Source organism: Pocillopora damicornis, chromosome 7 (assembly GCF_964200805.1).
Source record: "Pocillopora damicornis chromosome 7, jaPocDami1.2, whole genome shotgun sequence".
Taxonomy (NCBI): Eukaryota; Metazoa; Cnidaria; class Anthozoa; order Scleractinia; family Pocilloporidae; genus Pocillopora; species Pocillopora damicornis.
This window is the reverse complement of record NC_142676.1, coordinates 21234043-21260233: the sequence shown is the minus strand read 5'-3', so window position 1 is coordinate 21260233 and position 26191 is coordinate 21234043. Positions and strand designations below refer to the sequence as shown.

Sequence of the window (26191 nt, the reverse complement as noted above, 5' to 3'; positions counted from 1 at the left end):
CTGGTGTTTTCATCGTTTTTCTCTCCGTTGTTTGCTTTGCGGGACAAAACGCAGAAAGTTTCAAGAAGCGGCAGAACGGCCCATCTCAGCTCAGTGTTAAATATGCCAAGAATTTAGAATCACTTAGTGCACATGTTGAGTAACGTTATGTAAGTTGAAAGGTTTATCTGCAATTTTGAAGGCTGTAAACGCTAAGGAAATTTCGCAGAACTTCCTCACTTGTGTTAGGACTGTAAGAGAGAAGTTCAGGACAAGCTGGTTCAATAGCGTATCCTTTTGCTCAATTCTGACTTTATTCTTTATAATTCAACGTTACACGTTCCGTTTTATGATCTACTTAACTTAAGGTGACAAAAAAGGTCATATTGTTAGCGAAGGACGTCCGCATCTGGATGTGTCAATTCTGTGTAGGAATCAAGACTTGCTCACGTTGTACAACAATCCGTGGGCACTAATTTCCCATCAAACAATCATGCTGCTCATCCCCTAATACCTGATTGGATACGACATTGTTGTTTACAGAGTCAAGTTTGATTATTTTATGCCCTCTCCATTCCATTCCAATGACGAAAGAACGGTTTTCTTTGGTGAATAACTAGATATATATATAGATTTTGAGGGAAGAAAAGCTGCCCAACAGGAAATCACTATTATGTCAAGTTAATGGTGATGACAGTGCCTTCCGCTTTTTCGTTTTTTTCCGTGTCTTCATATTGATTGCAAACACAGAACTAAGAGGATTGTCCTTCCAAAGAAGACTTCTTTTTCCGAGATCTCGTGACCTCGCAAATCAGTTAAGGAGAAATTAAAGGTGAACCCAGTTCATACCAAGCTGATGTTTTCATCGTTATTTCTTTCTTTCTTTACTGCGCGGGACTGATTCAGGTCGAGATCGAGATCGAGCTTCATGCTCATCGACAAATGCTTCAAGACTTGAGTCAACCAAAAGAAGAAAAACTCGAACTGCAAAACACAACAGAGGACGAAAGAGACAAATTCTTCGCACTGACTCAGATGAAAGAAGGTTTGACCAAAATCTCCTAAATGGATACTCTAACTGATGAAAACGAAAAAAAAAATGGCATCCAGCTCCGAGCGTCGATTTCCAATGGAGTTCAGGCCCGGACTGAAAGGGTTTGAGCGGAAATTCAAATGCCCATATTTATAGCATAGTTAAAGCGTCGAGCCACAATACTCTAGAGAAATATTTATTTATGCGATGTTTATTATTTACAATAGGGTATGGGTTTGCTTTTGATTTATCGTTTTTTCTTGAGCTTTACCAAAAACGTTATGCAGTTTTAAAAAACCGTGAGTGGCTAAATTAGGTCATCGCCTAGAATGCTATTGTCTTTCGCGACATGTTCTTGCAGTGCCCATTTAATCAGCGGGCAGCATAATAATTTGCATATCCTGAACTAGTCGGTCGTGACTGGTCAGCAGGTAAAGCTTTGAGAATACATGAGTCTCTTGACAGATTTCAGCTGCTGTCAATCAAACGGTTGGATGCGTAAAGTAAATCCCAAGGTGACATAAAGTGAACAATAGCAATACTTAACAATAGCCACGCTCTTAACAAAGCGTTCAGCAAATTCGTTTGTAGCGAATTCCTATATGGACTGACAGACTCCCGTTGGTCAAAATGTTATCGGGATTATAAAAATTAGTATCATGACAGTAGGAAATAGAAAAATTTAGAACATAGTGTCATGAAGAATAGGCGGTTTGAAAAGCGTAACTTGTAATCAGACGGTTTTCGAGTGTGAAAGGCTTGCGGTTGCGGACTGACAACAAAAAAAACGCCTGATTGAAGGTTATAAAAAGCGATGTTCAGAAAGCCAGCTAATCTTTGGTTAAGTGAAATGTTAGTTTCATTCAATCTTTGTCTTAAATGTGGTTTTGGCGAGCCCCCGTATAGTGGATCGTAGCCATTTACTAAAGGTGCAGACATGTGAATGAAGGCAGGGTTGATCGGGGATTCTGTGAGCTCTAAAGAGAGCTCCCGATCAACGCGCTGCATTTCTTGCACGGAAAACTTTTCAATATCTGGACGGTATGAGGCACAATTGTGATCTGATGATACGGTGTTTTAACAGAGATGTTTATAACTCTTCAATTTAAATTTGGTGCACATGTGTGACATGACACAGCTTCTTAACAATGCTTCATTAGGCGAAAGTGCGTCCTATTGTCTACCGAGGCGGGGAAAAAACTCTCTTGGAACTCTCTTGGGAGTCCAAAGGGAACAACTTTCGAGGGCTTTTAGGACATTTCGGTGTAGCTATTGGAGATGATCTTTTTGATAACACTTGTGGCCATCGTATTAACGCGAAATTCCACCAAATCTTAGTTGAGATATCAAACTTACTTTACCAGAGGGTACCTAAGTCACGAAGTACTTTTGTGGAGGAAAAAATCAATCTGAATACTAAACAGTTCATATTCCATACGAATGCTGAGCGAAACAGCCGCATTTTCAAGATCACTTTGATAAAACTTATCGAAGACGAACGACTTGGATGAGCGTCGTAAATAACAGCTGAACACCTCTTCCACAAAAGCCAGAGGGTACCTTATCGCTAAGTGGGCTAAGTTATGTAAAAATTGGTAAAACACACTAGGCATTAGGCCGTTTTCGGCCATTTTCTTTATTGTTTCGCCTGTTTTCAATTACGAGAATTCAAATTAAGCGCTATTGGCTACGCAAAAGGTCCCGGATGTGTCGCGGCATTCTGGGCGATGTGGTATTTGGCATGCATGCTTGAAGGGCATTACAACGTTCGCTCATGCACAGACGTTTGACTGCTGTGTTCAATAAGCCAGTTTCTCACCTTCTTCTATCTCTTGGTTTTTTATTAAACTGTTGCGCTGATCATCCAAAAACCCTCATCTGTTATCTGTCGCTTGATCCTACTCTTGCATCGCGAGAAATTTTCATCGCTCCATAAGAGCAAGTACTCTGCTTGAAGTTAGAAAATCAACCTTTATTAGTTCTTGTAGTAAAATAAGTACACGCAATAGAGGAACACCTTCAGATACCTACATCATTGACCCTGATGGCAAAGAAGGCCACCCTTAAGTGTGTTCTGTGACATGACCAACAAGAGCAAAGCTGGCGTGACCACCATCAGTCACCACAGTGAGAGCAGAATCTTTGGTAAAAGCCACAATACGTAGATAGTTCATTTAGAGTCAGACCGCTAAGCTGGCAGCACTTACTCGAGTCTCGCAAAATTGTAAACAGTTGTAACAGTTTAAGCGCAGTAATGATGTTGCATTCCTCCAATGGCGTTATGCCTGGTGAGTGTCACGTGATGGACTAGATGTGCTCATGCGGAGAGCTGCGCTTGTATTCCAGCGGGAACAATGGAATTGTTAAGTTTCATCATATATAGCTATGTTGGAACTGTTAGGAACCAATCAGTTTTATAACCCCACGTTATTGAAAAATGTTCGCTTGCAAAGAATCTTTCTTATTCTTTTATTTACATGTCTTCTTTTATTTAAGTAATAGGCCAAGGAAGTTTCCAGGTGAGTTGAATAACTTCTGTTAAATTCCCTCAAAACGCTTCTTAATTTAGTGGTCCAAAAGAATACTGTCACGGAATCCGGAAATACGCTTGCGTAGATATTCTGCTCAACAAGTTTAGGTTTGTGAGAGCGGAAGGGATTGGATGAGCAAAAAAAAGGACAAGTGTGATTGGCGAATAATTCATATGGCCTGGGGAAACACCAGAGCTGACTAAGAAAGAAAGATTGCTATATACTATATTTCTGGCTGACACTGTTGACGTGGCGTCTCAGGTTAATTAAGGCCTGGGTCAAAAATGATTTTCGCCTCCAGTGCCCCCCAGCAAGGTTCGCGGAATTCGCGTGGACTGCGCGAGTAACCATAGTTACTTGGAATCAAGATCACGTAGTTCGTGAACGGCATCCGCCATTTTGAAGTATCGGCTTTGCATTGGTTTTTCCCATCTTCGCTGGTGAATCCGACAATCTAGAGGAAGACATCAAAAGAGGGTAATAACATTTTCTTTGCGGTCCTCATTTCCTCAAAAAATGGCATGATATCGCTATCTTAAAGCCAAAGAGAACCCTTTTGAACCTACGAAGACTTCTAAACACCGCTCTCAACATGTTCATTGATTTCACTGCAAATACAATGCAACACGAATTTATAATATAGCGCTCATTTCTAGAGCTCAATAGCGTTTTACAATGTTTGTAACTTTTGCATAGAAAAAAGTACTATGTTTTGTAACAAATGCATAGAAAAAAGTTTCATTGTGGATATACCAATCAATAGCCCTTTTTACAGTTCCCGGCGCCATATTATATTAGTAGCCGCGCAAACACGATAGCGAGGCTGCCGGTGACCCGCGTATTACAAAAACAGTAAATACAGCTGATCGGAGAAGTCTTTCGTGGTTCAATCGCTTCTAAAATGGTGCTAGTTTACAAGGATATGCAGACTACAACGTTAGAAGATATTCAGAAGTTAAAAGTGAAGGATTTAAGGGAAATTTTGCGTTCTAATTCGGAAGCGACGGGCGGAATAAAAGCAGATTTGGTTTTAAAAGTCTACGCGATACTAATGCGACACGTGCTAAGACCGGGTGAGCATCAGCAGCAAAGTAGCGATAATACTGCTCAGGATCACCAGAATACAACGGAAAATAGTGATGACTTCAAGTACGATGAAACTTTAAGACGAATCTCTGCTCTCGGATGGTCCACTGATTTATGTCAGCTTCCCGAACTAAATTTTATTCAGCTTTACGATTACCTGGTTGTGTCAACGCGCAAGTACCGCCACATTGTGCTCAAGGGAATAAATTATAAGAAGTTAAAATCTTACCAATTTTTCTTCGAAGGAAACGTGAAAAGGCTTGAAAGCAAAACCCATGAGGACAAGACGTACGTAAAAGCCAGTCATCGATGAAAAAGACGCCTTACCGAGTGGTCGTGGAGTTCAGATCTCAGTGTGATGTATCACGCGCAGCTTGTACCTGTCCCGCCGGGCTTGGCTCACAGGGTAAGGGGAAGTGCAATCATATTGGAGGTGTGCTGTTTACCTTGGAAGACTTTACAAGACGGGGTCTATAAAAACATCCTGAAGCACTATCGTGCACGTCGCGTCTTTCGGTATGGGTGGTTCCACGCAATCAGAGCGTTGCAGCCAAGCCCCTTGATCAAATCTTAATAAGAAAAATAAGATTTGGGAAGAAGAACATCCGCCTTAAGCCGAAAATTATAAAGTTCGACCCAAGACCACCACAACAGCGCAACAGAGATGAAGGAAGGTTCTAAACTTTAAGTGAGAGCCTTCAAAATTGTCTGCCTTCCTGCTCATTTTTTCTTTTTCATGACATCAAATCGAACTGTTCTGAGATGCCCACCCTTCAAGAGACTGAAGAGAAACAGGAAAGTGTTGCCTTCACCGACAGCTATGACACAGCTAATAATCGTTTTAAAAATATGATCGATGAGCACGTTTCCAGTCTAACTATTACTCTGGTGGAGATCCAGGAAACTGAAAGATTGACTAGGGGGCCAAGAACAACCTATGGTTTGAAAAAAGGAAAACTGTATTGACAGCCTCAAATTTTGGAAATGCTGCCAAAACAAGAGTGGAACCTTCAAATAAATTGAAAGCAATACTCTACAGTAACTTTACAACTGAAGCTGTGCAGTATGGAATTGAAAGCGAACAGAAAGCTGTCAATTTATTTATAAGGGAAATGAGAAGGAATGGTATTGCAGTAAGTGTGGAGGAACCTGGATTGTCACTGTCTAAAGACAAACCATACCTTGAAGCAAGCTTAGACAGAGTAGTAACTATGATTGACACTGATAAAAAATGGGGGATAGAAATAAAATCTCCTTTCAGCAAGGCTGGCATGACTGTTGATGAAGCTTGCAAAGAAAATAATTTTTGTTTGGAGAAACTGGCTGATGGGTCTGTACAACTTAAAAGGAACCACAACTACTTTTGTCAAGTTCAAGGTCAGCTGTACTGTTCCATTATACCCCTTGAAGGAATAATTTTTGTCGTGTACTTTGGAGAAAACATGCCTCTGTTTATTGAAAAAATCCACTTTCAAAACAGCAAATGGTATGATGAATTGTTGCCAAAGATTGATTATTTTTATCGAAATGGTTTAAAGTTTAAAACTTCAGAAGTCAACATAAGGTGAACAATAAATAAATCAAGGGAACAATTCAAAACCATTCTTGTCTACTAGCATGCACTGTGTAAAAATACACGTACAATTTCATTTTTAAATGAAATAAAGTGGGAATTTTTGGTTCCATGATAACTTACTATATGGAATCCCAATAGTTATTAATATGCATTGACATGCAAGTGCTATTATTTGGAATACAAAATTAATGGAACCCAAGGGGCTGATTACGGGCTTAGACTGATAGCTGGGCTTCTGCCACAATTTTAAAATGCAAAAAAAGTAAACATTTCTGCCTAATAATAAATAGACAGCAAAAACTAGAATCAAAGATTGGCCGGTGGTAGTAAAGGGGGTAAAAAGTTTTTCAGAAGGCCACAGACAGTTGAAATTTGTGTTGCATAGGGGCTCAATGTATTAGGTAAGGTACCATCTAAAATGTGGTAGGTCTTAATGCGGCCAATTGCACGCTCCACGTGAATGCGCACTGAAGCAATGCTCATAGTCTCTTCAGTTTCAGCTGGTGTCATTTGATCACGGCCAGCCAAAAATGATGGCATGTTTACTGTAATGCCAGCAGGTACAATTGCAGAAATGTCAAATCCGCGATCAACCATGACATTATCACCCACTTACAACAAATCTAATACACCACTCTCCCTTGTTATTTGCTTGTCAGACACACACCCACCCCAGAGATCTGACAAAAAAGTGACCTGTCCATTTGGGGTTACCCCAACTAGCAACTTCCAAGTACTATGGTGTTTATAATCTGACCATGTCTCTGACTGGGCCAGCATAGCAGTTGGTCGCTGAATGAATAGCTCAGTACAGTCTAAAATTATCCTGGTTGTGGCATACTGGGTAAACTCCTTAGGCATGTTTTTGCGAACAAGCTCCTGTGTGGGAAATGGAAACAGGTCCTTGAGCTCATGATAGAGCAAATTTATCCAGGTGATGCAGATCCTCCAAACCAGGCTGGCACTGATGCCAAATCTGTCGGCAAGGTCTTGTACAAATAGACCAGCTTTCAGTCTCATGAGCACCAGTAGGAACTCATCCAGAAAAGTAAGCTTCCTTGATGGCCCAGGTTTACCCTTGTTATCATCAAGTTGATAAGGCTGGCTTGCCTTCACTAGATTTTCACCCTTCCAGTACTGCATTTTGGAAAGCTTTGGCTCAATGTATTTGTAGAAGCTTATTAATGCCTCATAACTTGGGAATCCGGTGTAAAATAAAACAGCAGCATTGTCATCTTTAATTTTGTCAATGGAAAATTGACTTTCCAATAGCACAGCATTTTCCTTTTCTGCTTCACCGAGTTTTTCCTGGCAGTCAGCTAGCTGAGTTTCAAGTAATTCAATTCTCCTTTGCAGTTCAAGGACACAATCAGGCTCTATTTGAGGGGACTCACACTCCACTTCAGCAGCATTTTCATCACACTGAATGAAAAATGAATGAGCAGCATCAGTTGACGCATTGATAGAAGGAAATACTGAGCAGGATCCAAACTGCAATGCTGATGCTGCTACTCCAACAGTTGACTCATCCATCTTTCTTTCCTTTGGTGCCTTTCTTTGGTTTTATTGCTTTGTCCAGCTAAATATACATGGCTCTGCATCTTGTAAATAAATAAATAAATAAAACTTAGTAAATGTGACAGTAATCATTTCAGATTTATTTATTATGAGTTAATCTGCAATTAAATTGATTGCTTTTGTGACGTCCAGCAATATTAATAAGCATACATTAAATATTCTATCATTCAGTGACAAAAATCACAAGACATGAAACACTTTGAATCATAAAGTTTACAATAAAACAACAATCGTCGAATAAAACAACCAAAATCTTTGATTTGGGAAAAATTAAACGAATCCTTGTTTCTAAAGACCAAAATATCTTTGAATTTTAAGTTTTTCATAGCTCAAATCATGAACGCACACAACAAAAACTCGACAATTTCACAAACCTGTCTTCAAATTCCAGCGACCAGAAAGTTTTTTCGAGATATCTTCTGCCCGAAAATGCTCATGACAGAGGACAGTGGCGGTGGAAACAACAAAGCTGTCCTGTTCGTGTCGCCGCTTGATAAGTGAACACCACCGATTCCTTCGCTGAGCGTCTTTGGGAAACTCGAAGAAATGATAACTTGTACGAGTACCGTTTACATTATAGGCGCTATTATTGCAGTCAAAGGCTGCAAAATACTTTCCTCTTCTCTTTCGAGGGGCGGAGGATGTTTCCCCGACGCTTAAGCTTTCATTCATCTCACCATAGACTCGACAAACCAACGAAACCCTTTAAAACACCAACAAACTCTTATGCGACCCCGAATCGAGTCACCGGCAGCCTCGCTATCGTGTTTGCGCGGTTACTAATCCAATATGGCGCCAGGAAAAAAGGACACAAGCGACTAAATACAGGAATGGCTCCGACCTGTGATTGGATGATAAAAATTGTAAAAGTTCACAAGTTATATCTTAACTCCTTGCACGTGAGTATTGTTAACCGCGTGTACCGAAGCGGAACAATGAAATATCGATGCGAAAACACCGACGTGTCAAACAAGAAATGGCTACTTACATAGCGAAGATAAGGCAGAGTCTATCTTCTTCAGCTAGGTCGTTCAGCGATATTCCGGCGATGAAAAAGTCATCCGCTGCCAATTTCCGCTGACAAAACTAATTTAGTCTGTCTAGGCGGACGACCAGAGACTGGAGCCATTCCTGTATTTCACCGCTGACAGGAATGGCTCCAACTCATGCGTATATTAATTTTTTGGTTCTGGCTAAATAATTTATATACAGATAAAAAGTGAAAGAGCTATTTATTAGGTTCTTCTTATGTTGAAGTCTACAGTGCTTGCAAATGAAGCCCTCTTTTATTTCTACAGGGCCATGTAGTTTCTAAGTTTTAAAATAATGCAGCAACTGCATACCATGTTTGAAAGATCACGCAAGGTTGCGTGACGCTGCCACCGATGTTTTTAATTTACAGTATGCTCTACTGGAGAAGTATGGCTTGCCCGCAATCGAGGGAATTTTTTTCGTGGAAACGGATTTTCTAGGTAATTGTTCACATGAAGGACAAACCCATTCATCGGGTTCTTGATCTATTTTTGCACAACACCCAAAGGAAGAAAGTCGCGGATTAATTTTGCTTGGTAATTTCTAACAACTCCACTAGACCTAAAAAAGGAAAAAACAAAACAAAACAAAAAAAGTGTCTTACCAGTTAAACCAGTGGCAGTAGCCCTCGCACTGAATCATATCGAAGTACCTTGACTGTTTGCAGTGATAGCACAACCAATCTTCGAACAGTTTTTGGCTATGACAAGAAAGAGTAAAATGATTTTATAAAACATGTTCCAAAATTAACGAAGGCTGTTCATCACATGACATAGTATTGGAACGATTATATCTCATTAGTTATAGTATCACACTACTGTTTTAGACAAGGTATTTATACCACTTAAATTTAAGAAAGAATGAGTGGACCATTAACTACATTTTCTGTACGAGCCATCCTAACCTAATTTGCCAACTGCTTTCCAGGCATCATCTGTAAAAAAACCTCTTCAATTTTTCAAATTTGAAAATTTTCAGCTAAAACCGCGGCTCCCAAAAAATATTTCTCATCTTGCCTAATAAATTTTCAAAAGAAATTTTCAAATTTTCACAACTTTGCCCATTCCTGCTCGTAGGTCCAGGTAAGCCCTTATGGTCACTGGTCATAGCTGCTAACAATGGTTTATAACTATACGCGTTTAGTGTTACCTCGTAAAACTCCCCGAAGAAGTTACGAGAGTTAGACGAAACGCGTCAGAGAATAAAGAAGTTTTACAACTACTGTTCGTACAGCACTGCTCACCATTTTAGATTTAAATTTTAAAAAAATTTTTTTAAAAATTACTAAAAATTTTTTTAAAAAAATTAATAAACGTTTGAGTCGGAGCTATTCCTGTCAGCGGTGAAATACAGGAATGGCTCCAGTCTCTGGTCGTCCGCCTGAACTGACCAAATGAGTTTTGTCAGCGGAGCTTGTTAGCCGATGACTTTTTCATCGCTGAAATATCGCTGAACGACCTCGCTGAATAAGAAAGGCTGCCTTCCCTTCGCTACGTAAGTAATCATTTCTTTTTTTACAGATCGATGTTTTCACTCGCATTGATATTTCATTGTTCCGCTTTGAGACACGCGGTTAACAATACTCACGGGCAAAGAGTTAAGATATAACTTATTAACTTTTACTATTTTTATCATCCAATTACAGGTCGGAGCCATTCCTGTATTTAGTCGCTTGTAAAAAGGACTATTTTGAAATTAAATTTAGCTTGATAAATCCTCTATCACATCATGATTTGTAAACTTATGGTGTTTATCAAACTTTAGGCTTTTGAATGCTTTGTAAACAATTTATCCAAGAAGCAGATGAATTTACTGACAAACGTAATCCCCCAAAGCAGTTGTTAGGTAAGTTTAATTGCTGACATGTAAGATGCAGATTGTCTTGTCATAAATTGTCCCTTGAAAACTAAGAGAAAAAAGCTGTACTAATGTGGCCTAACTGGTTGAAACTCTGGTTTATAATTTTAAGTTTGATCTGCCAGTTGCTTGCCTAAATTCAATTTCATAGATCAATTAATTGGCAGGAATTGGGAAATAAATCGGTACATGTATGTTATCTAGCAGCGATGTAAAATTATAGACATGAGTATGACCTATGAAGTAATTTGTACCTGATGGACCCTAGAGCACCTTATCTGTGCATTATTAAAAATGTCCCTCTAACATTCATTCACAATTTGTAAAGCAGAAGTACAAAATTAGTTTAGACCAAGGGCACACATAAACTTGCTAATGACATGCACATACATTGTAATTTTAACCTTGCAAAGCCCAATAAAAAGACTCCTGCCGTGACATGGCTAGGGTCACTTTACCTGATTAGAGTGTTAATTATTACTTTCTTAAGCAGAGGTTTCATTAAGATTTTGAGGTGATGGGAAATGTACAAGGAAGCAGGCAATATGTTTTGATTCTGATTTATGTCAGTCACAACATGCAGGGAAAATTATGTTCCCAGCCAGTCAATTTTCCCAGTGTCAGGCCCGTGAAACCCCTGCTTAAGCTTATAGTATTCAGTGAGATATTATGGAAGCCAGTGTTGCCATAATGCCTGTTGTTGTTGGTCTTCTTACAGGGCTGGCATCCAAACATTCTTGAGCCATGGAAACCAAAAGTGGAATGTTTTGCTTAACACCTACTTTGAACAGAATTTTACCAAGGGAAAAAATATCACTGGCTTTGCTACAGGGAGAACCATTAACAACCTCAGGAGCAATATGAGGATAACAGATGCTGTACTTCTTTGCAGGAGGAAAGGAGCTGTCACATGCTTTTCCAAAATCGATGATGTAGCCATGTTTGTTACTCACAAGAACATCATTGTCCTTCAAATCACAGTGAAGAAAGCCTTTTGTGTGAATATGTGAAAGGGCTTCTGTCAAATAATGTGAAATAATTAACCAGTCATTTGTTATGAGTGAGCTTTGCACATTCTGTATTGTGTCACTGTTTTTCTGACAAGACAATAGTTTTCTTATTGTTACAGATGTATTGTCTTCCCCTTTAAACTCCATTATTAAGGAAATGGGCTGCTTTTGAAGCTGCACACCTATTATGGTTGGGATATTTTTATGTGCGAGTGCCTGCATAATGTGAGCCTCCTTCATTATCTCTGTGGTGTCCTGCACCATGACTGTTTTTCCACAACCTTTATATCAAATCGTGTGTACTCTCTCAGAAGGCATCGACCATAGGATCCTTCTCCCAGTATTATATTCTCTCCATTGGTCTGAAGAAGTTCAGTATGATTGATTAGGTTTACAGTGGAATATTTGGTACTTGCATTCCTTTTAAAAAACTGGAAAATGAAGGCAAATATATTATGTAGAGTGTGCTTAAATAAATGCCAGATTGCAACACAAGTAAATGTGAGGATTGTCGATCTCATTGTTTGGCATGCAAATTACTGCAAAGTAACTAGAAACAATACTCCTCCTCCAGATGGACTAGACATTAGCATTGGATTTTATTTTTTTCTTGGCGTGCTCTCCCTCGACGCTGCCGCTTTTTCTCAATTGCGTCTTTCTTTTTTTGGAGCTGAAGCTCCTTCACTTTTGTTTGTGCTTCAGCAAAGCTTATTCTAAATATTTTCTCAAAGTGGCCTTTCACTTTTGAATAAATGTGTTTTACAGCAGTTTTAATGGCTTTTTGCGTTGGTTTCACTTTACTTTGTGTCTTCACCCCACTTTCAATAAGGGCCTCTTTTAAAAGTTTTCGGGTTTTGAAAGTTTCTCCACTAGGGAAAAAATTATGGATGGCATAATAGTACACTTGGCAACCTCCACAATTTGATAGTGTGTGCTGTTTCTTCTGCGCTGTATTAAGAGCTTTCCAGTTTACCATTGAAAACGTGTCTTGGTACTGGGCCCTGGCTTTTGAGTTCATCTTTCGGAAAGAGCTGTAAATTGCTTTGGATTTCTTGACGTAGGTGGAATGTTCGACCGCAAAGACTTCCTGACTGTCACCCTCGAACGCTGCAAGACAGTTCTTCCACTTTTCACTAGGGTTAGTTTCAACCGAAGCACTTCCAACCTTACGAAAGCTCTCCTTTACAGCAACTCTTGCAAATCCACAATCCACAATTGAAAATGACAGACATTTTCGTTTCACACGAATACACTTAACTCGTTATCGAGTAGTACCGTTGTTAGGGAACAAAACCTTGAAGAGTTTCAAGGAATCAGTGTGCGTATCTCGCGATAACTTTCAAGTTTTGCGCCAAAATTGTAATTCAGTCTCATTATATGACACTACTTGGGATAAAATTACAAACGTTCTTTATTCTTACCGCCCAAATTTGCAATTGTGTTTTATTAGAATTGTCAAAGGCGATCTAACCCTGGATTTACAGAGATGCAATCGACCTCAGAAAACGAGAAAAAGAAATAAATATCATCAAAAGTATACAAAGTTTGCCTGTATTACTTCTGAGATTGCTCCAATTAGTATTTGGTAGTGTAGCAGCCGTTAAATTATAGCTTCTGAACACTCACGTGTCAAAATGGCGGACACTAAGTTGAATTACGTGACTGCGAGTTTTCAAAATTCCCACCTCTTAAACAGTTTTAATTTGTCTTTTTTCCAAATAAATAGGAACCTGTGGGATTACTTTCGTTGATAGCGGTTGGAACCAGGTAAAGGCTAAGATGTTTTCGGGCGAAAACCATGATAGAGGAAGCAGCTTCGCAGAGACAAAACTTGATTTAATCTGCCTAGCACATCTCTCTTTTTTTGGCAGCCATTCCAAACGGGAAAACAATGAAAAACGTCTCAAATATTCATAGCAATAACTGCATTTTGATTTGCCTTGTGTTTAGTGGTGGGAATTTGCTCAAGAAAGCAACCGACGAATTTGGCGCCTAAATTAACTGTTTTTGGCTGTTGAGAGTATCATATTACGCTGCCACAATTCAGTCCGAGAGAGATGGTAGTGATACACATTTCTGCCAAGTATGAGAAAAATCCCTCGCAAAATAGCTAAGTTATTCTCAATTTTGTGAAAATTTGGGTTAAAGACAGGGTGACCCAGGCCTTAATTAACCTGACGTCTCCATAAGGTAATGTTAACGTGTAATAAAATGAAAAAGGTTTCACCAGTAAAACAAAACCCTTCTTGTTTCAGATCGATGTTGCTGTTTTAACTAAAAACTTTCATTAGCACGTTGCTCAACAATAACATGAGCAATCACCCATTGATGAATGTGGTGGTTTTATTTCAAAATTCAAAGTTTAATTTGGTTTATGGGTGGCTTTTGCAAATGTAATATCCCTGATTTTTCACGCTCAATGGAAAAGCCCAGCACTCTTGTGAAAAGTAAAGAAATTGGATTTTTCAAGGTCTTATTCCCTTCGTCGCCAAAGCATGATATCACAGACTCTTCCCGTCTGATTGTCATAGCGAATCAGATCAATACTTAAAATGGAGTGGTTTCTTTTACAGTGTAAAAATTCTTTAGGTCAACCTCAACATATCAATCAATTGTCAAAGAATCGTGTGCTTTTCTACTCAAATGACGATTTGTTTGGCTCTATTTCCTGTCGTTTCAGTTCGATTTCAAACATAACATTTCGTGTGCAAAAGCTGTTTTACGAATAAAAGCTGTCATTTACCCTTTAATGGGTACTTTTATTGAAGAACTACCAAAAAATTGTAATAGATTTCGCTCGAGTGGCCGGGAAAACTAATTCTTGACGTAATTCACAACGAGAATACAATAAAGGAAGGCTTCAGGGTAGTATTCATTCGCTGGCGATTACAGCTTTGAAGCAGTTAAAAATACTTTGGACAAAACGTTTTTTAAAACAATTTTAAGAGACAGGGGAAACAGTCGAGTATCACAACTCAAATCGAATTATCGCCGTTATCGCAACTAATCTCTGGTTTCGACCCAATTTCTGTCGTTTTGTCGAGTTCACTTATTTTCCAGACAGCTGCTGGAAATCGAGCCAGCTTGAAAAAGTCATCTTCGAGTTCGAAATGGCCTCGCTTTCAAAATGAAGCTATGTTCATGGTAATAAATATCCATTTCCGTGAGAGAGGCTCCGCACTTGGCCTCTTTTTAAAAGAGACTCTGGGTATGTTGGAAGTGTCCTAATAAGCTGAGCTGAACTTCGCCGAACTTATTCTGTGAAGTTTCTTGCAGAACAAAAATTTCGTTACAAACGGCGCGTGAAAAATACAGAAAAGAGATTTAACGACAGTGTGACCATCGATCGTGAAGCGATCAGAAAAGAAGTACGACTTGCTATCAAGAGCCAAGCCTGTAGTGTTCATTGCCCCAAGAACATCAGGGGAACACGAGGCAGACCTGGTCAAAGAGGCCCCCCAGGTAAACATGGACCACCTGGGCCACAGGGCGTAAAGGAACTTCAAGGAAATCAGGGCCCTCAGGGCATTCAAGGACCTCCCGGACCTATGGGTCCTCCTGGAAGTAAGGGCGAGCCTGGTAAATCAATCTCAGCTCCCTCAATTGTGACACCTCCCATGTCTATAGTTGTAAACGAAACTGGTACAGCGTCGTTTCAATGTGAGGTTGAAGGAAACCCACGACCTAAAGTCAAATGGCTGAGAGATAACTCCAGTCTTCTCGCGGATAAACGAGTCGTGCCAACTGGTGGTGGCCTGGTCATCAATGACGTCACGTTAAAAGATGATGGAACCTACACCTGTGAAGTGCGGAATATTCTTGGGGTTATGACGTCATTGGCTAGTTTGACTGTTCAAGGTAAGAAATAAAACATTCATACCCGACTCACAAAAATCCATCACGAAGTATATTTTTTTGTACTGTTCCGACATAAATTGATATAGAGCATAAATCATATTTTTGCGCTTTGATGGAACAAGGCGACTTTAAGGGGAAGAAACAAAATATTTAATTCTCAAGTTTTCCCTTTCGGATTTAAATCAACCCCGAGGAAAAAAATTCTGATTATATCATTATACCGAGGGGACACTTAGGAAGTTTGCTCACCTTTTTTTACCTCTCGGGTTTTTATTCAGTTGGTGCATCAATCATTCAAAAACCCTCATCTGTCGTCGTTGAAGAGGGACACAAAGTAAGTCTAGTCTGCCAAGCTACTGGTCAGCCGACACCAACAGTCACGTGGCGAAAAGCAGTCGGTCACATGTCCAACGAAAGATCAAGAGTTCTTAATGGCAGATTGGAAATAGCGAATGTGACTAAAACAGACGGTGGAGACTACATATGTTCGGCAAAGAACATTATTAACGAGGACTCGGCCCGTACACTAGTCATGGTGTTTGAACGACTCAAGTTTACATTACTCCCTCCCCACAAACGTTCAGCCATATCTTTCGAAAATGTGTTACTCACTTGCAGAGCGCAAGGAGCAAGAGAAGTCGTGTGGCAGCGGACAGGTCAAGGTCTGCCCTCAGGTCATATCCTTTATTCAAATGGCTCTCTACTTTTAAAAAATGTTGTTCACCACGATGCTGGATCCTACACTTGCATCGCAAGAAACTTTCATCGCTCTGTTACTGCAACTACTGTTCTTGAATTTCGAAAACCAACCTCTTGTAGTGAAATAAAAAGACATAATGGAAGAACATCCTCAGGTACCTATATGATTGACCCTGATGGCAAAGGAGGCGTAACACCCTTCAATGTGCACGGTGACATGAGTGACGAAGGTGGAGTTGGTGTGACGGTCATCAGTCATGACAGTGAGAAAAGAACTCATGTTGGGAATATTCCTGGATGTTATTATGGGGGATGTTACAGAAAAGATGTGCGATACACTGGAGTCAGCACCGTTCAGCTGGCAGCACTCACTCGAGTCTCACAGAACTGTGAACAGTTTATCAAGTTTGAGTGCAACAATGACGTAGGTTTTATCCAGGACAGTTACGCTTGGTGGGTGTCACGTGATGGAGCACAGATGAAGTACTGGGGAGGAGCAACAGGCTCTGATAAGATGTGCGCATGTGGAGCAACAAATTCTTGTTCTTATGGCAAAAAGTGTAATTGTTACAACGGTCGCAGTGACAGTGGCTGGAAAGAAGACAGCGGTCTGTTGACAGACAAGTCTGTTCTCCCCGTGACCCAGATCAGACTCGGAGACTTAAATGATTCTAATGAAGAAGGATATCATACATTAGGAAAACTTAAGTGTTATGGTGTGGCTTAAGGTTACATTGTATTAGGTTTATAGTAACTGCCAATGATTCTAATGAAGAAGGATATCATGCATTAGGAAAACTCAAGTGTTATAGTGTGGCATAAGACCACATTTTAATATTTACAATACAGCAGCTTACTACAGTGCAGCAAGTGTAACTGAACTTCGAAAAATATCAATTTTTCCGAATTTTAGCTGCATTAGTTTTAAATAAGGACTTGAGTTACCAAGAAATTTTAAAAACCTAGCTTTTCATTTCTTTAGCTTGATAGGGTGATCTTGACTTTTTTTAGCGAAGAAACTCCATTAGTTTTCCGACCCAATACGTCAATAAACAGGGCAGCCGACCAAGGCAGGTCCGTTGCATTTTCTGAAAGATGACTATTCCTTAGTCTTTTTATAAGTGAAAGTATTCAAATCGGTGTGGAGCATGTTCTCTAATGCCATTCTTTATGTCTTTCCTGCCAGTGACATCTTTAGCATGGCGCTCCCAAAGTTCTGGAAATTGGAGTTACTTTTCTAGTTATCTCATAAATGTTAAGCATAGCATTTGGAATCCTAGAAATGATCATCTTCACAGAAGAGACTTCAATACCATCAATACAGCATTTTTCGTTATTTTTGTATGACCCTATTTTAGGCCACATTTTGATATATACAGAACAGCAGCTTACAACAGTGCAACAAGGTTGACTGAACTTGGAAACAAAAAAATATCAATCTTTCTAAATTTTAGTTACATTAGTTGTAAGTTAGGAGATTTTGAAAACCTAACTTTTTTAGTTCTTTAACTTGATAGGGTGATCATGATTTTTTTTGCCAAGCTGCCACGTGGTAGTCGGTCACATGTCAAAAGAAAGATCAAGAGTTCTTAATAGCAGATTGAAATATCCCATGCTACTAAAACAGACGGTGGAGACTACATATCATGTTCTGTAAAGAACTTATTAGGCAACGACTTTGCTATTGTGCAAGTCATGGAGCTGGAGGAAGGAAGACTGCCAATCTATTATCCCGCAGGATCAACAAAATAGCCATGAGAGAGGCTTGGGTACGATAAAAGAAGCACTTCCTATCTCTTTGTCAGCACCCACTGAAAGATAAATATCTGAAAACGCAAAAGAAGAAGTGGACCAATCCGAAGTTTAAGGCTCTAGAAATCCTGAATCGTTATTCCTTTTCTAGTAAGCACGCCGTGACTCCTCGAACAAGGAAAGCAACGTCAATTCTATGTTACATCGGCGAATAATTCTTCTTAATTAAGATATCCAGAACACGGTTGCATCCAACCGATTGTGACATTGTCACAATTGCAATTGCAAATCCTAAGCTGACCGGGGAAGTTCTTATAGGAAGAAAGAGAAATAAAACTTGACCAGTATAAACTGACACCAGAAAGCACAAGGTCACTCGAGGGTAAGAACTCCATACCCACGCGTAATATCTCGCTTGATTATAAATACTTGTGTTGCAGTTTGAAGAAGCTATTTTTATGCTTGACAGATCTTACTACAGTTTCGCCTTCCGTTCCGTGTTATGGAAAAATCAAAGAACGTGTGAACAGTGGAACACGGACGAACTATTGCGGAGGAGCTACGGGACATCACAATAAGTGCGCATGAAGAGTAACAAATTCTTGTTCTAGCGGTTTAATGTATAATTGTAGAGGCCCTTTCGGTGGCTGGAGAGAACATGGCGGTCTGTTAACAGACAAAGCTGTTCTGCCTGTGACACAAATTAGACTCGGAGACTTGAATGACCCGCACGAAAAAGGGTATACGTTGGGAAAACTGAAGTGTTATGGTGTGGCTTAACGTTACACTACGCAGGAGTTACCGGGCCTCGAAAACCAAATGTCCGTTGACTCCATAACGTTACCGCAGATTTAAACCTTTACACCCTCACATCAGCATCCATATTCTATATACTCTTCTCTGTACATTTCCTTCGGTACTGACAAGGAGAATTTGTTTAACAATCATAGCTTTTCGGGTTGGCGATCATTTCTTTTCTTCTCATGATCTTAATGAATGATTCAGCAGTGTTACTGTAAGGAGAAATCACATGTTGGTCACTCTTAGGGTTTAAAGGGTTAAGTCGCATTTGAAATTGTACACTTGATTGCCGCGGTTGGTAGTTTTGATTCGGATAATTTTGAGCAATTATTAAAACAAGCTGAAAAGCTAAGTTTAAAATTTCCACTAATTTTGACATTTCTAACACGTAATTATATACACCCCATCAGTGTTATCAACAAGGAAAAAAAGGTTTAAAAAAAAAAAGGACAGACAGACAGACATACAAACAACAACTACAAAAAGGCTACAGGCTCTGACAAGATGTGCGCTTGCGGAGCTTTGAGGTGAGGCGTGAGTGGTCCAGTGGTCTGAGCGCTGGACTCTGGGTCGGACGGCCCGGGTTCGAGTCCTGGCCGGAGTACTACGTTGTGGCCTTAAGCAAGCCGCTTCACTCACCTTGCTTCGTCTTCTCGGATAAGACGTTAAGCCGGAGGTCCCGTCTCCTGCAGGGTTTGGGGTAGGAGACGTTAATTTCCCACGCACGAGATTACTGTGTGATGGATGTCCTCCCCTGGGTTGGGTTGGGTGGATTTAAGAGGGGTAGTGCCCCGTATGGGACTCCATGTCCCGCTGCACTAACCCATTTGGCGTCCGTCTATCCGAAGACGTACCCAATAAAGTTGTTATAAAGTTATAAATAAAGTTATAAAGTTATAATAAAGTTATCATATGTAGGTATGTAGGAACTGTTAGGAACCTATCAATTTCCTAACTTTCCAGCTTTATTAAGAATTTTTGTGTACAAAGAACCTTTCTTATTCTTCAGTTCTATTTACATTTCTTCGTTCAGTTAAACCAGAAGCCAAGGAAGCATCCAGATGTGATGAATGACTTCTCTTTATTCCCCTCAGAGCTCTTCTTAATTTAATGATGCAGAAGAATGCTGTCACGAAATTGGAGGCACGCTTGCATTGATATTCTGCTCAACAAGTTTCGGTCGGCGAAAACGATAGAGATTGGAAGGTTAAGAAAAGTGGACAGATATGATTCGCGGATAATTCATATGGTCTGAGGAAACACCAGAGCTGAGTAATAAAGAAATGTTGCAACATACTTTAAATTTGTGTTTTTCTTGGTCACACTGTTTACATAGCGTCTCCATGAGAAAAAAAATTAAGAGATATGATTGGCGAATAATTGATATGGTCTGGGAAAAAAACAGAGCTGACTAAGAAAGAAACATTGCTATATACTTTTGCGTTTTTTGTGGGTTCTAACACTGTTTACATGGCGTCTCCATAACGTAATATTAACGTACAATAACATGAAAAAGACTTCATTCATATAACAAAAACCTCGTAGTTAAAGATTTAGCTGTTTTTACTGAAAAATTTCATTAGCACGCTGCTCAACAGTTACATTGATGAACGTGGCGCTCTAATATCAAGAAAAGTTTAAAAAAATTCGAATTTCCTGTCATAAGAGGCTTTTCAAATTGCAATATCACTGATTTTTCACGCTTGGTTCACAAGCCCCGCACTCTGACGAATAGTAAAGAAATTGGAATGTTCAAGGTCTTATTTCTCTGTTTGGGACGCTTTTGCCAAAGCATATTCTTCCCCATCTGGTTGAAAAGTCTGAAGGTAACAAGAGAAACAACGAAGTTCTAGAAGCAGGTTGGGGCCATTCAATGCAGATTTTTTCTTTCTTTTTCTGAATAGAGTCTTTCTCAGAACTAGCCGCGTCAAAATCAAAACAAGGTTCTTTCTAAAATTAATTCCTCACCTGACCTTTAACTTTTCATCAACAATCTAAAAACTCGTTGACATGAAAATTGAAACCAGTCACATGCAGTTGAATGCAATACAAGCTGAGGAAACAACAAAGGATCAGACTGACGGATTAGATGACCAAAACTCATTGCGTATTTTTTATGCCTCCCTTGTGATTACATCGGCCCAGGTTTATATAGTTTTCGTAAAACAAAGACTTTACTTCCTCGCAACCTCGCCGAGGCGAACAGTGTTACGGAGAAATCAGAGATGACCCCAGTTCATAACAAGCTGGTGTTTTCATCGTTATTTCTCTTCGTTATTTGCTTCGCGGGACTGATTCACGTCGAGATCGAGCTTTACGCTCATCGTCAAATGCTTCAAGCCTTGAGTCAACCCAAAGAAGAGAAAGTCGAGCCGAAGAACACAGCAAACGACGAAAAAACGAATGAGATGATCATGTTATTCCCTTACTCGCATAAAGGTTAGTTTATGCGCAAAACACTTAGAACGGTAGGACGACCTTAACTATGAACTAGAATTAGTTGATGCAGATCCTGAGTAACGTTTAAAAAGTTGAGAAGTCTATTTGTAAAGTAGAAAGTTTTCATTTGAAATTCGTTAAAACGTTCGTCTCCTCGTTCTTTCGTGAATACCTTTATAACTTAAAGCATAGGGATGTCGACCCAAGCAATTTTTCTTAATTGGTATTTTTGACGGTGTAAAGATTCTCTAGGTCAGCCTCAACACATCAATCAACTATCAAAGAGTCACGTGCTGTTCTACTCATATGACGACTTGTTTGGCTCTGTTTCGTGTCGTGTCGGTTTGATTTAAAGACATGACATTCCATGTGCAAAGGCTGTTTTACGAATTGAAGTTTATCTTTTTATACTTTTATTGAATTACAACCCAAAAATTTCATTTATTTTTCACTCGAGCGGCTGAGAATGGGGCTAATTCTTGATGGAATTCACAACAAGAGTAAAATAAAGGGAGGCTTCAGGGGAAAATTAATTCGCTGGAGATTACAGCTTTGAAACAGTTAAAAATACTTTGCACAGAATTCTTTTATTCAATATAATTTTCAAATGAGAAGATAAAAAAGACCTTAAGAGACACACGGGAAAAAGTCGAGTATCACAACCAACAAATCGAATTATCGCCGTTATCGCAACTAATCTCTGGTTTCGGCTCAATTTCTGTCGTTTTGTCGAGTTCACTCATTTCTTAGACAGCTGCTGGAAATCGAGCCAACTTGAATAAGCCATTTTCGAGTTCGAAACGGCCTCGCTTTCAAAATGAGGCCATGTCCATAGTAATAAATAACCATTTCCGTATGAGAGCCTCCGCACTTGGCCTCGTTTTAAAACAGGCTCCGGGTATGTTGCAAGTAGCCTAATAAGGTGAGTGGAACGTAGCCGCACTTATATTGTAATATTTCTTGCAGAACCAAAAATTCGTTACAAACGGCAAGTGAAAAATACAGACGGGAGATCGAACGGCAGTGTAACCATCGATCGTGAAGCGATCAGAAAAGAAGTACGACTCGCTATCAAGAGCCAGGCCTGCAGTGTTCATTGCCCCAAGAGCATCAGGGGAAGACGAGGCAGATCCGGTCAAAGAGGCCCTCCAGGTAAACATGGACCACCCGGGCCACAGGGCGTAAAGGGACTTCAAGGAAATCAAGGCCTTCAGGGCATTCAAGGACCTCCCGGACCCATGGGCCCTCCTGGAGCTAAGGGTGAGCCTGGTCAATCAATCTCAGCTCCCTCTATTGTGACACCTCCCATGCCTATAATTGTAAACGAAACTGGTACAGCCTCGTTTCAATGTGAGGTTGAAGGAAATCCACAGCCTAAAGTCACATGGCGAAGAGATAACTCCAGTCTTCTTGCGGATAAACGAGTCGTGCCAACTGGTGGTGGCCTAGTTATCAATGACGTCAGGTTAAAAGATGATGGAACCTACACTTGTGAAGCGAGGAATATTCTTGGGGTTATAACGTCATTGGCTAGGTTGACTGTTCAAGGTAAGAAATAAAACATTCAGTTGTTATTCACTCGACCCACAAAAATCCATTACGAACTATATTTTTGGACTGTTCTGATATAAAATGATGTGTAGCGTAAATCATATTATTGCGCTTTGATGGAACAAGGCGACTTCAAGAGGAAGAAAAAGAATGTTTCATTCTCAAGTTTTTTCTCTCGGCTTTAAAATCAACCCAGAAAAACCTTTTTGATTATGATCATTACCCTGAGGGAACACTTAGCAAGTTTGCTCAACTTTCCTTACCTCTCGGTTTTTATTCAGTTGGTGCATCAATTATTCAAAAACCCTCATCTGTTATCGTTGAAGAAGGACACAAGGTGAGTCTGGTTTGCCAAGCTACTGGTCAGCCGACACCAACGGTCACATGGCGAAAAGCAGTCGGTCACATGCCCAACGAAAAATCAAGAGTTCTTAATGGCAGATTGGAAATAGCCAATGTGACTAAACCAGATGCTGGAGACTACCTATGTTTGGCAAAGAACTTTCTTAACGTGGACTCGGCCCATACACAAGTCATCGTGCTTGAACAACTCAAGTTTACGTTACTCCCTCCCCATAAACGTTCAGCCACACCTTCAGAAAATGTGTTACTGACTTGCAAAGCACAAGGAGCAAGAGAAGTCGTATGGCAGCGGACAGGCCAAGATCTGCCCTCAGGTCATATCCTTTATTCAAATGGCTCCCTACTTCTAAAAAATGTTTCTCCCAACGATGCTGGATCCTACACTTGTATCGCAAGAAATTTTCATCGCTCTGTTACTGCAACTACCGTGCTTGAGCTCGACTTTGGAAAACTAAGCACTTGTGGTGAAATTAAAACACTCCATGGAGGAACATCTTCAGGTACCTACGTGATTGACCCTGATGGCAAAGGAGGCGTGACACCCTTCAATGTGTACTGTGACATGAGTGACAAAGGTGGAGTTGGCGTGACGGTCATCAGTCATGACAGTGAGAGAAGAACTCATGTTGGGAACATTCCTGGATGTTCTGGTTCCGGATGTTACAGTAAAGATGTGCGATACACTGGAGTCAGCACCGCTCAGCTGGCGGCACTCACTCGAGTCTCGCAGAACTGTGAACAGTTTATTAAGTTTGAGTGCAACAATGACGTAGCTTTTATCGAGGAAAATTACGCTTGGTGGGTGTCACGTGATGGAACACAGAGGAACTACTGGGGAGGAGCAACAGGCTCGGATAACATGTGCGCATGCGGAGTAACAAATTCTTGTTCAAATGGCAAAAAGTGTAATTGTCACAACAGTGGCAGTGGCTGGAGAGAAGACAGCGGTCTGTTGACAGACAAGTCTGCTCTACCAGTTACACAAATCATACTCGGAGACTTGAATGATTTTAGTGAAGAAGGATATCATACATTAGGGAAACTCAAGTGTTATGGTGTGGCATAAGGCCAACTTTTAATATATACAGTACAGCAGCTTACTACAGTGCAGCAAGTGTGATTGAACTTGGAAACACAAAAAAGATATTTCTGAATTTTAGTTGCACTGGTTGTAAGGAAGGAGTTGAGTCAAGAGATCTTAAGAATCTAACTTTTTTAGTTCTTTAGCTTGATTGGGTGATCAAGTGATCAAGTTTCTTTTTTTTTTGCGAAGAAACTCCATTGGTTTTCCAGCCCTCACATTACGTAAATAGACAAGGTTTGGCCGAGGAAGGTCGGACATTTTCTAAAAGATGACTATTCCTCAGTATTTTATTAGTGAAAGAATTCAAATTGGTGTAAAGCAAGTTCTTCAATAAGATTGGTTATGTCTTTCCTGCCAGTGGCATCGTTAGCATGGCGTTCTCAAAGCTCTAGAAATTGGAGCTAACTTTCTAGTTACTCTACAAATGTTAAGCATAGCACCTGGAATACAAAAAATTATCAGCTACACTGAAGAGGTTTCAATAAGATCAAAACAGAATTTTTCCTCACTTGTATGACCATATTGTGGCCTTGAACCAGACTAAGGAAGGAAGGAAGACTGCCAATCTATTATCTGTCATGATCAACATATAAGCCATGAGAGAGGCTTGGGTACGAGAAAAGAAGCACTTCCTGTCTCTCTCTCTTTATTTTTTTTATTTAACCCTTTATTTCAAATCAAAAGCGTAACTATAAAAAAGGATGTTTTTGAATCGTAAGCAAACAGAATGACATCTGTTAAGATTGATACTGAGCCTTTTAGCGTCAACAACAGGAAAAAAAACTCCTCTGGTGCCCACATTTTATTTCTCTTAGCTTTCAAGACGAGTCGGATCAAGACTTAAAATGTAGGGTTTTTTTTTCGCTGTAAAAATTCTTTAGATCAACCTCAACACATCAGTTAACAGTCAAAGAGTCACGTGCTTCTCTACTCAAATGATGATTATTTTGGCTCTGTTTCGTGTCGTTTCATTTTGATTTAAAAATATAACATTTCATGTGCCAAAGAATAAATCTTTTACCCCTTAATGTTACTTTTATTGATGAACTACTAAAGCGGTCGGAAAAACTAATTCTTAAGGGAATTCACAACTAGAGCACACTAAAGGAAGGCTTAAGAGGAGCTTTAATTCGCTTGAGATTACAGCTTTGAAAAACTAAAAATACTCAGGAGAGAAACGTTTTTTAGAATAATTTTCACATGAGAAGATAGATAAAACCTTAAGAGACACACTGTCTGCAGTGTTCATTGCCTCAAGAGTATAAGGGGAAGACGAGGCGGTCCTTGTCAAAGAGGCTTCCCAGGTAAACATGGACCACCCGGGCCACTGGGAGTAAAGGGACCCAAAAGAAATCAGGGCCCTCAGGGCATTCAAGGACCTCCCGGACCTATGGCCCTCCTAGGGCTAAGGGCGAGCCTTGTATATCAATCTCAGCTCCCTCTATTGTGACACCTCCCATGTCTATAGTTGTAAACGAAACTGGTACAGCGTCGTTTCAATGTGAGGTTGAAGGAAACCCACAGCCTAAAGTCACATGGCTGAGAGATAACTCCAGTCTTCTCGCGAATAAACGAGTCGTGTTAACTGCTGGTGGCCTGGTTATCAATGACGTCACGTTAACAGATGATGGAACCTATACTTGTGAAGCGAGGAATATTCTTGGGGTTATGACGTCATCGGTTAGGTTGACTGTTCAAGGTAAGAAATAAAACATTTAGTTGTTATTCACTTGACCCACAAAAATATATTACGAACTATATTTTTTAGATTGTTCTGATATAAATTGATGTAGCTAGAGCGTAAATCATACTTTTGCTCTTTGATATATGGAACAAGGCGACTTCATGAGGAAGAAAGAAAATGTTTAATTCTCAAGTTTTTTCCTCACGGTTTTAAAATCAACTCCGAGGAAAAAAAAATATGATCATGATCATTACCTCGGGGGGACACGGAAGTTTGCT

The 26191-nt window shown here is 39.9% G+C and overlaps 3 protein-coding genes, 1 long non-coding RNA gene and 1 pseudogene across 6 annotated transcripts; 4 read left to right on the top strand and 1 right to left on the bottom strand.

The window, feature by feature from the left end:
• The first annotated feature begins 3881 nt into the window (after positions 1-3881).
• Positions 3882-13336, top strand: LOC149043095 (uncharacterized). Of its 2 annotated transcripts, XR_016188150.1 has the most exons (4): positions 3882-4020; positions 10580-10660; positions 12744-12820; positions 13133-13336. It is a non-coding gene; the product is annotated as an uncharacterized LOC149043095 (long non-coding RNA). The 2 variants fall into 2 exon arrangements; XR_016188151.1 differs by lacking the exons at positions 12744-12820; positions 13133-13336 and adding an exon at positions 11391-12182.
• On the top strand, positions 4354-7848 carry LOC149043096 (uncharacterized; annotated as a pseudogene). Its single transcript, XR_016188149.1, has one exon. The product of XR_016188149.1 is annotated as an uncharacterized LOC149043096 (transcript).
• Positions 6060-7738, bottom strand: LOC149043097 (uncharacterized). Its single transcript, XM_089211312.1, has one exon. It carries the CDS (start codon positions 7736-7738, stop codon positions 6818-6820), a length of 921 nt encoding a protein of 306 aa, XP_089067438.1. The 3' UTR covers positions 6060-6817.
• Positions 13337-14101: 765 nt separating the features above from the next.
• On the top strand, positions 14102-17333 carry LOC149043094 (uncharacterized). The gene is made up of 3 exons (XM_089213691.1): positions 14102-14129; positions 14959-15540; positions 15819-17333. The coding sequence occupies exons 1-3, from the start codon at positions 14102-14104 to the stop codon at positions 16964-16966; spliced, it is 1758 nt and encodes a 585-aa protein (XP_089069817.1). The 3' UTR covers positions 16967-17333.
• A 3484-nt stretch (positions 17334-20817) lies between these two features.
• LOC113677586 (uncharacterized) lies at positions 20818-24496 on the top strand. The gene is made up of 3 exons (XM_089211288.1): positions 20818-21231; positions 22198-22779; positions 23064-24496. Exons 1-3 carry the CDS (start codon positions 21018-21020, stop codon positions 24209-24211), a joined length of 1944 nt encoding a protein of 647 aa, XP_089067414.1. The 5' UTR covers positions 20818-21017; the 3' UTR covers positions 24212-24496.
• Positions 24497-26191: the final 1695 nt, after the last annotated feature.

What these genes read in the sequence shown, in the direction of transcription:
- LOC149043097 (XM_089211312.1), bottom strand. Translation starts at nt 7,738, where the DNA reads ATGGATGAGTCAACTGTTGGAGTAGCAGCATCAGCATTGCAGTTTGGA.
- LOC113677586 (XM_089211288.1), top strand. Translation starts at nt 21,018, where the DNA reads ATGACCCCAGTTCATAACAAGCTGGTGTTTTCATCGTTATTTCTCTTC. An exon ending in ATTCCCTTACTCGCATAAAG is followed by an intron (nt 21,232 to 22,197) that starts GTTAGTTTATGC and finishes TATTTCTTGCAG; the next exon opens with AACCAAAAATTCGTTACAAA. An exon ending in GGCTAGGTTGACTGTTCAAG is followed by an intron (nt 22,780 to 23,063) that starts GTAAGAAATAAA and finishes GTTTTTATTCAG; the next exon opens with TTGGTGCATCAATTATTCAA.
- LOC149043094 (XM_089213691.1), top strand. Translation starts at nt 14,102, where the DNA reads ATGGAAAAGCCCAGCACTCTTGTGAAAA. An exon ending in GCCCAGCACTCTTGTGAAAA is followed by an intron (nt 14,130 to 14,958) that starts GTAAAGAAATTG and finishes AGTTTCTTGCAG; the next exon opens with AACAAAAATTTCGTTACAAA. An exon ending in GGCTAGTTTGACTGTTCAAG is followed by an intron (nt 15,541 to 15,818) that starts GTAAGAAATAAA and finishes GTTTTTATTCAG; the next exon opens with TTGGTGCATCAATCATTCAA.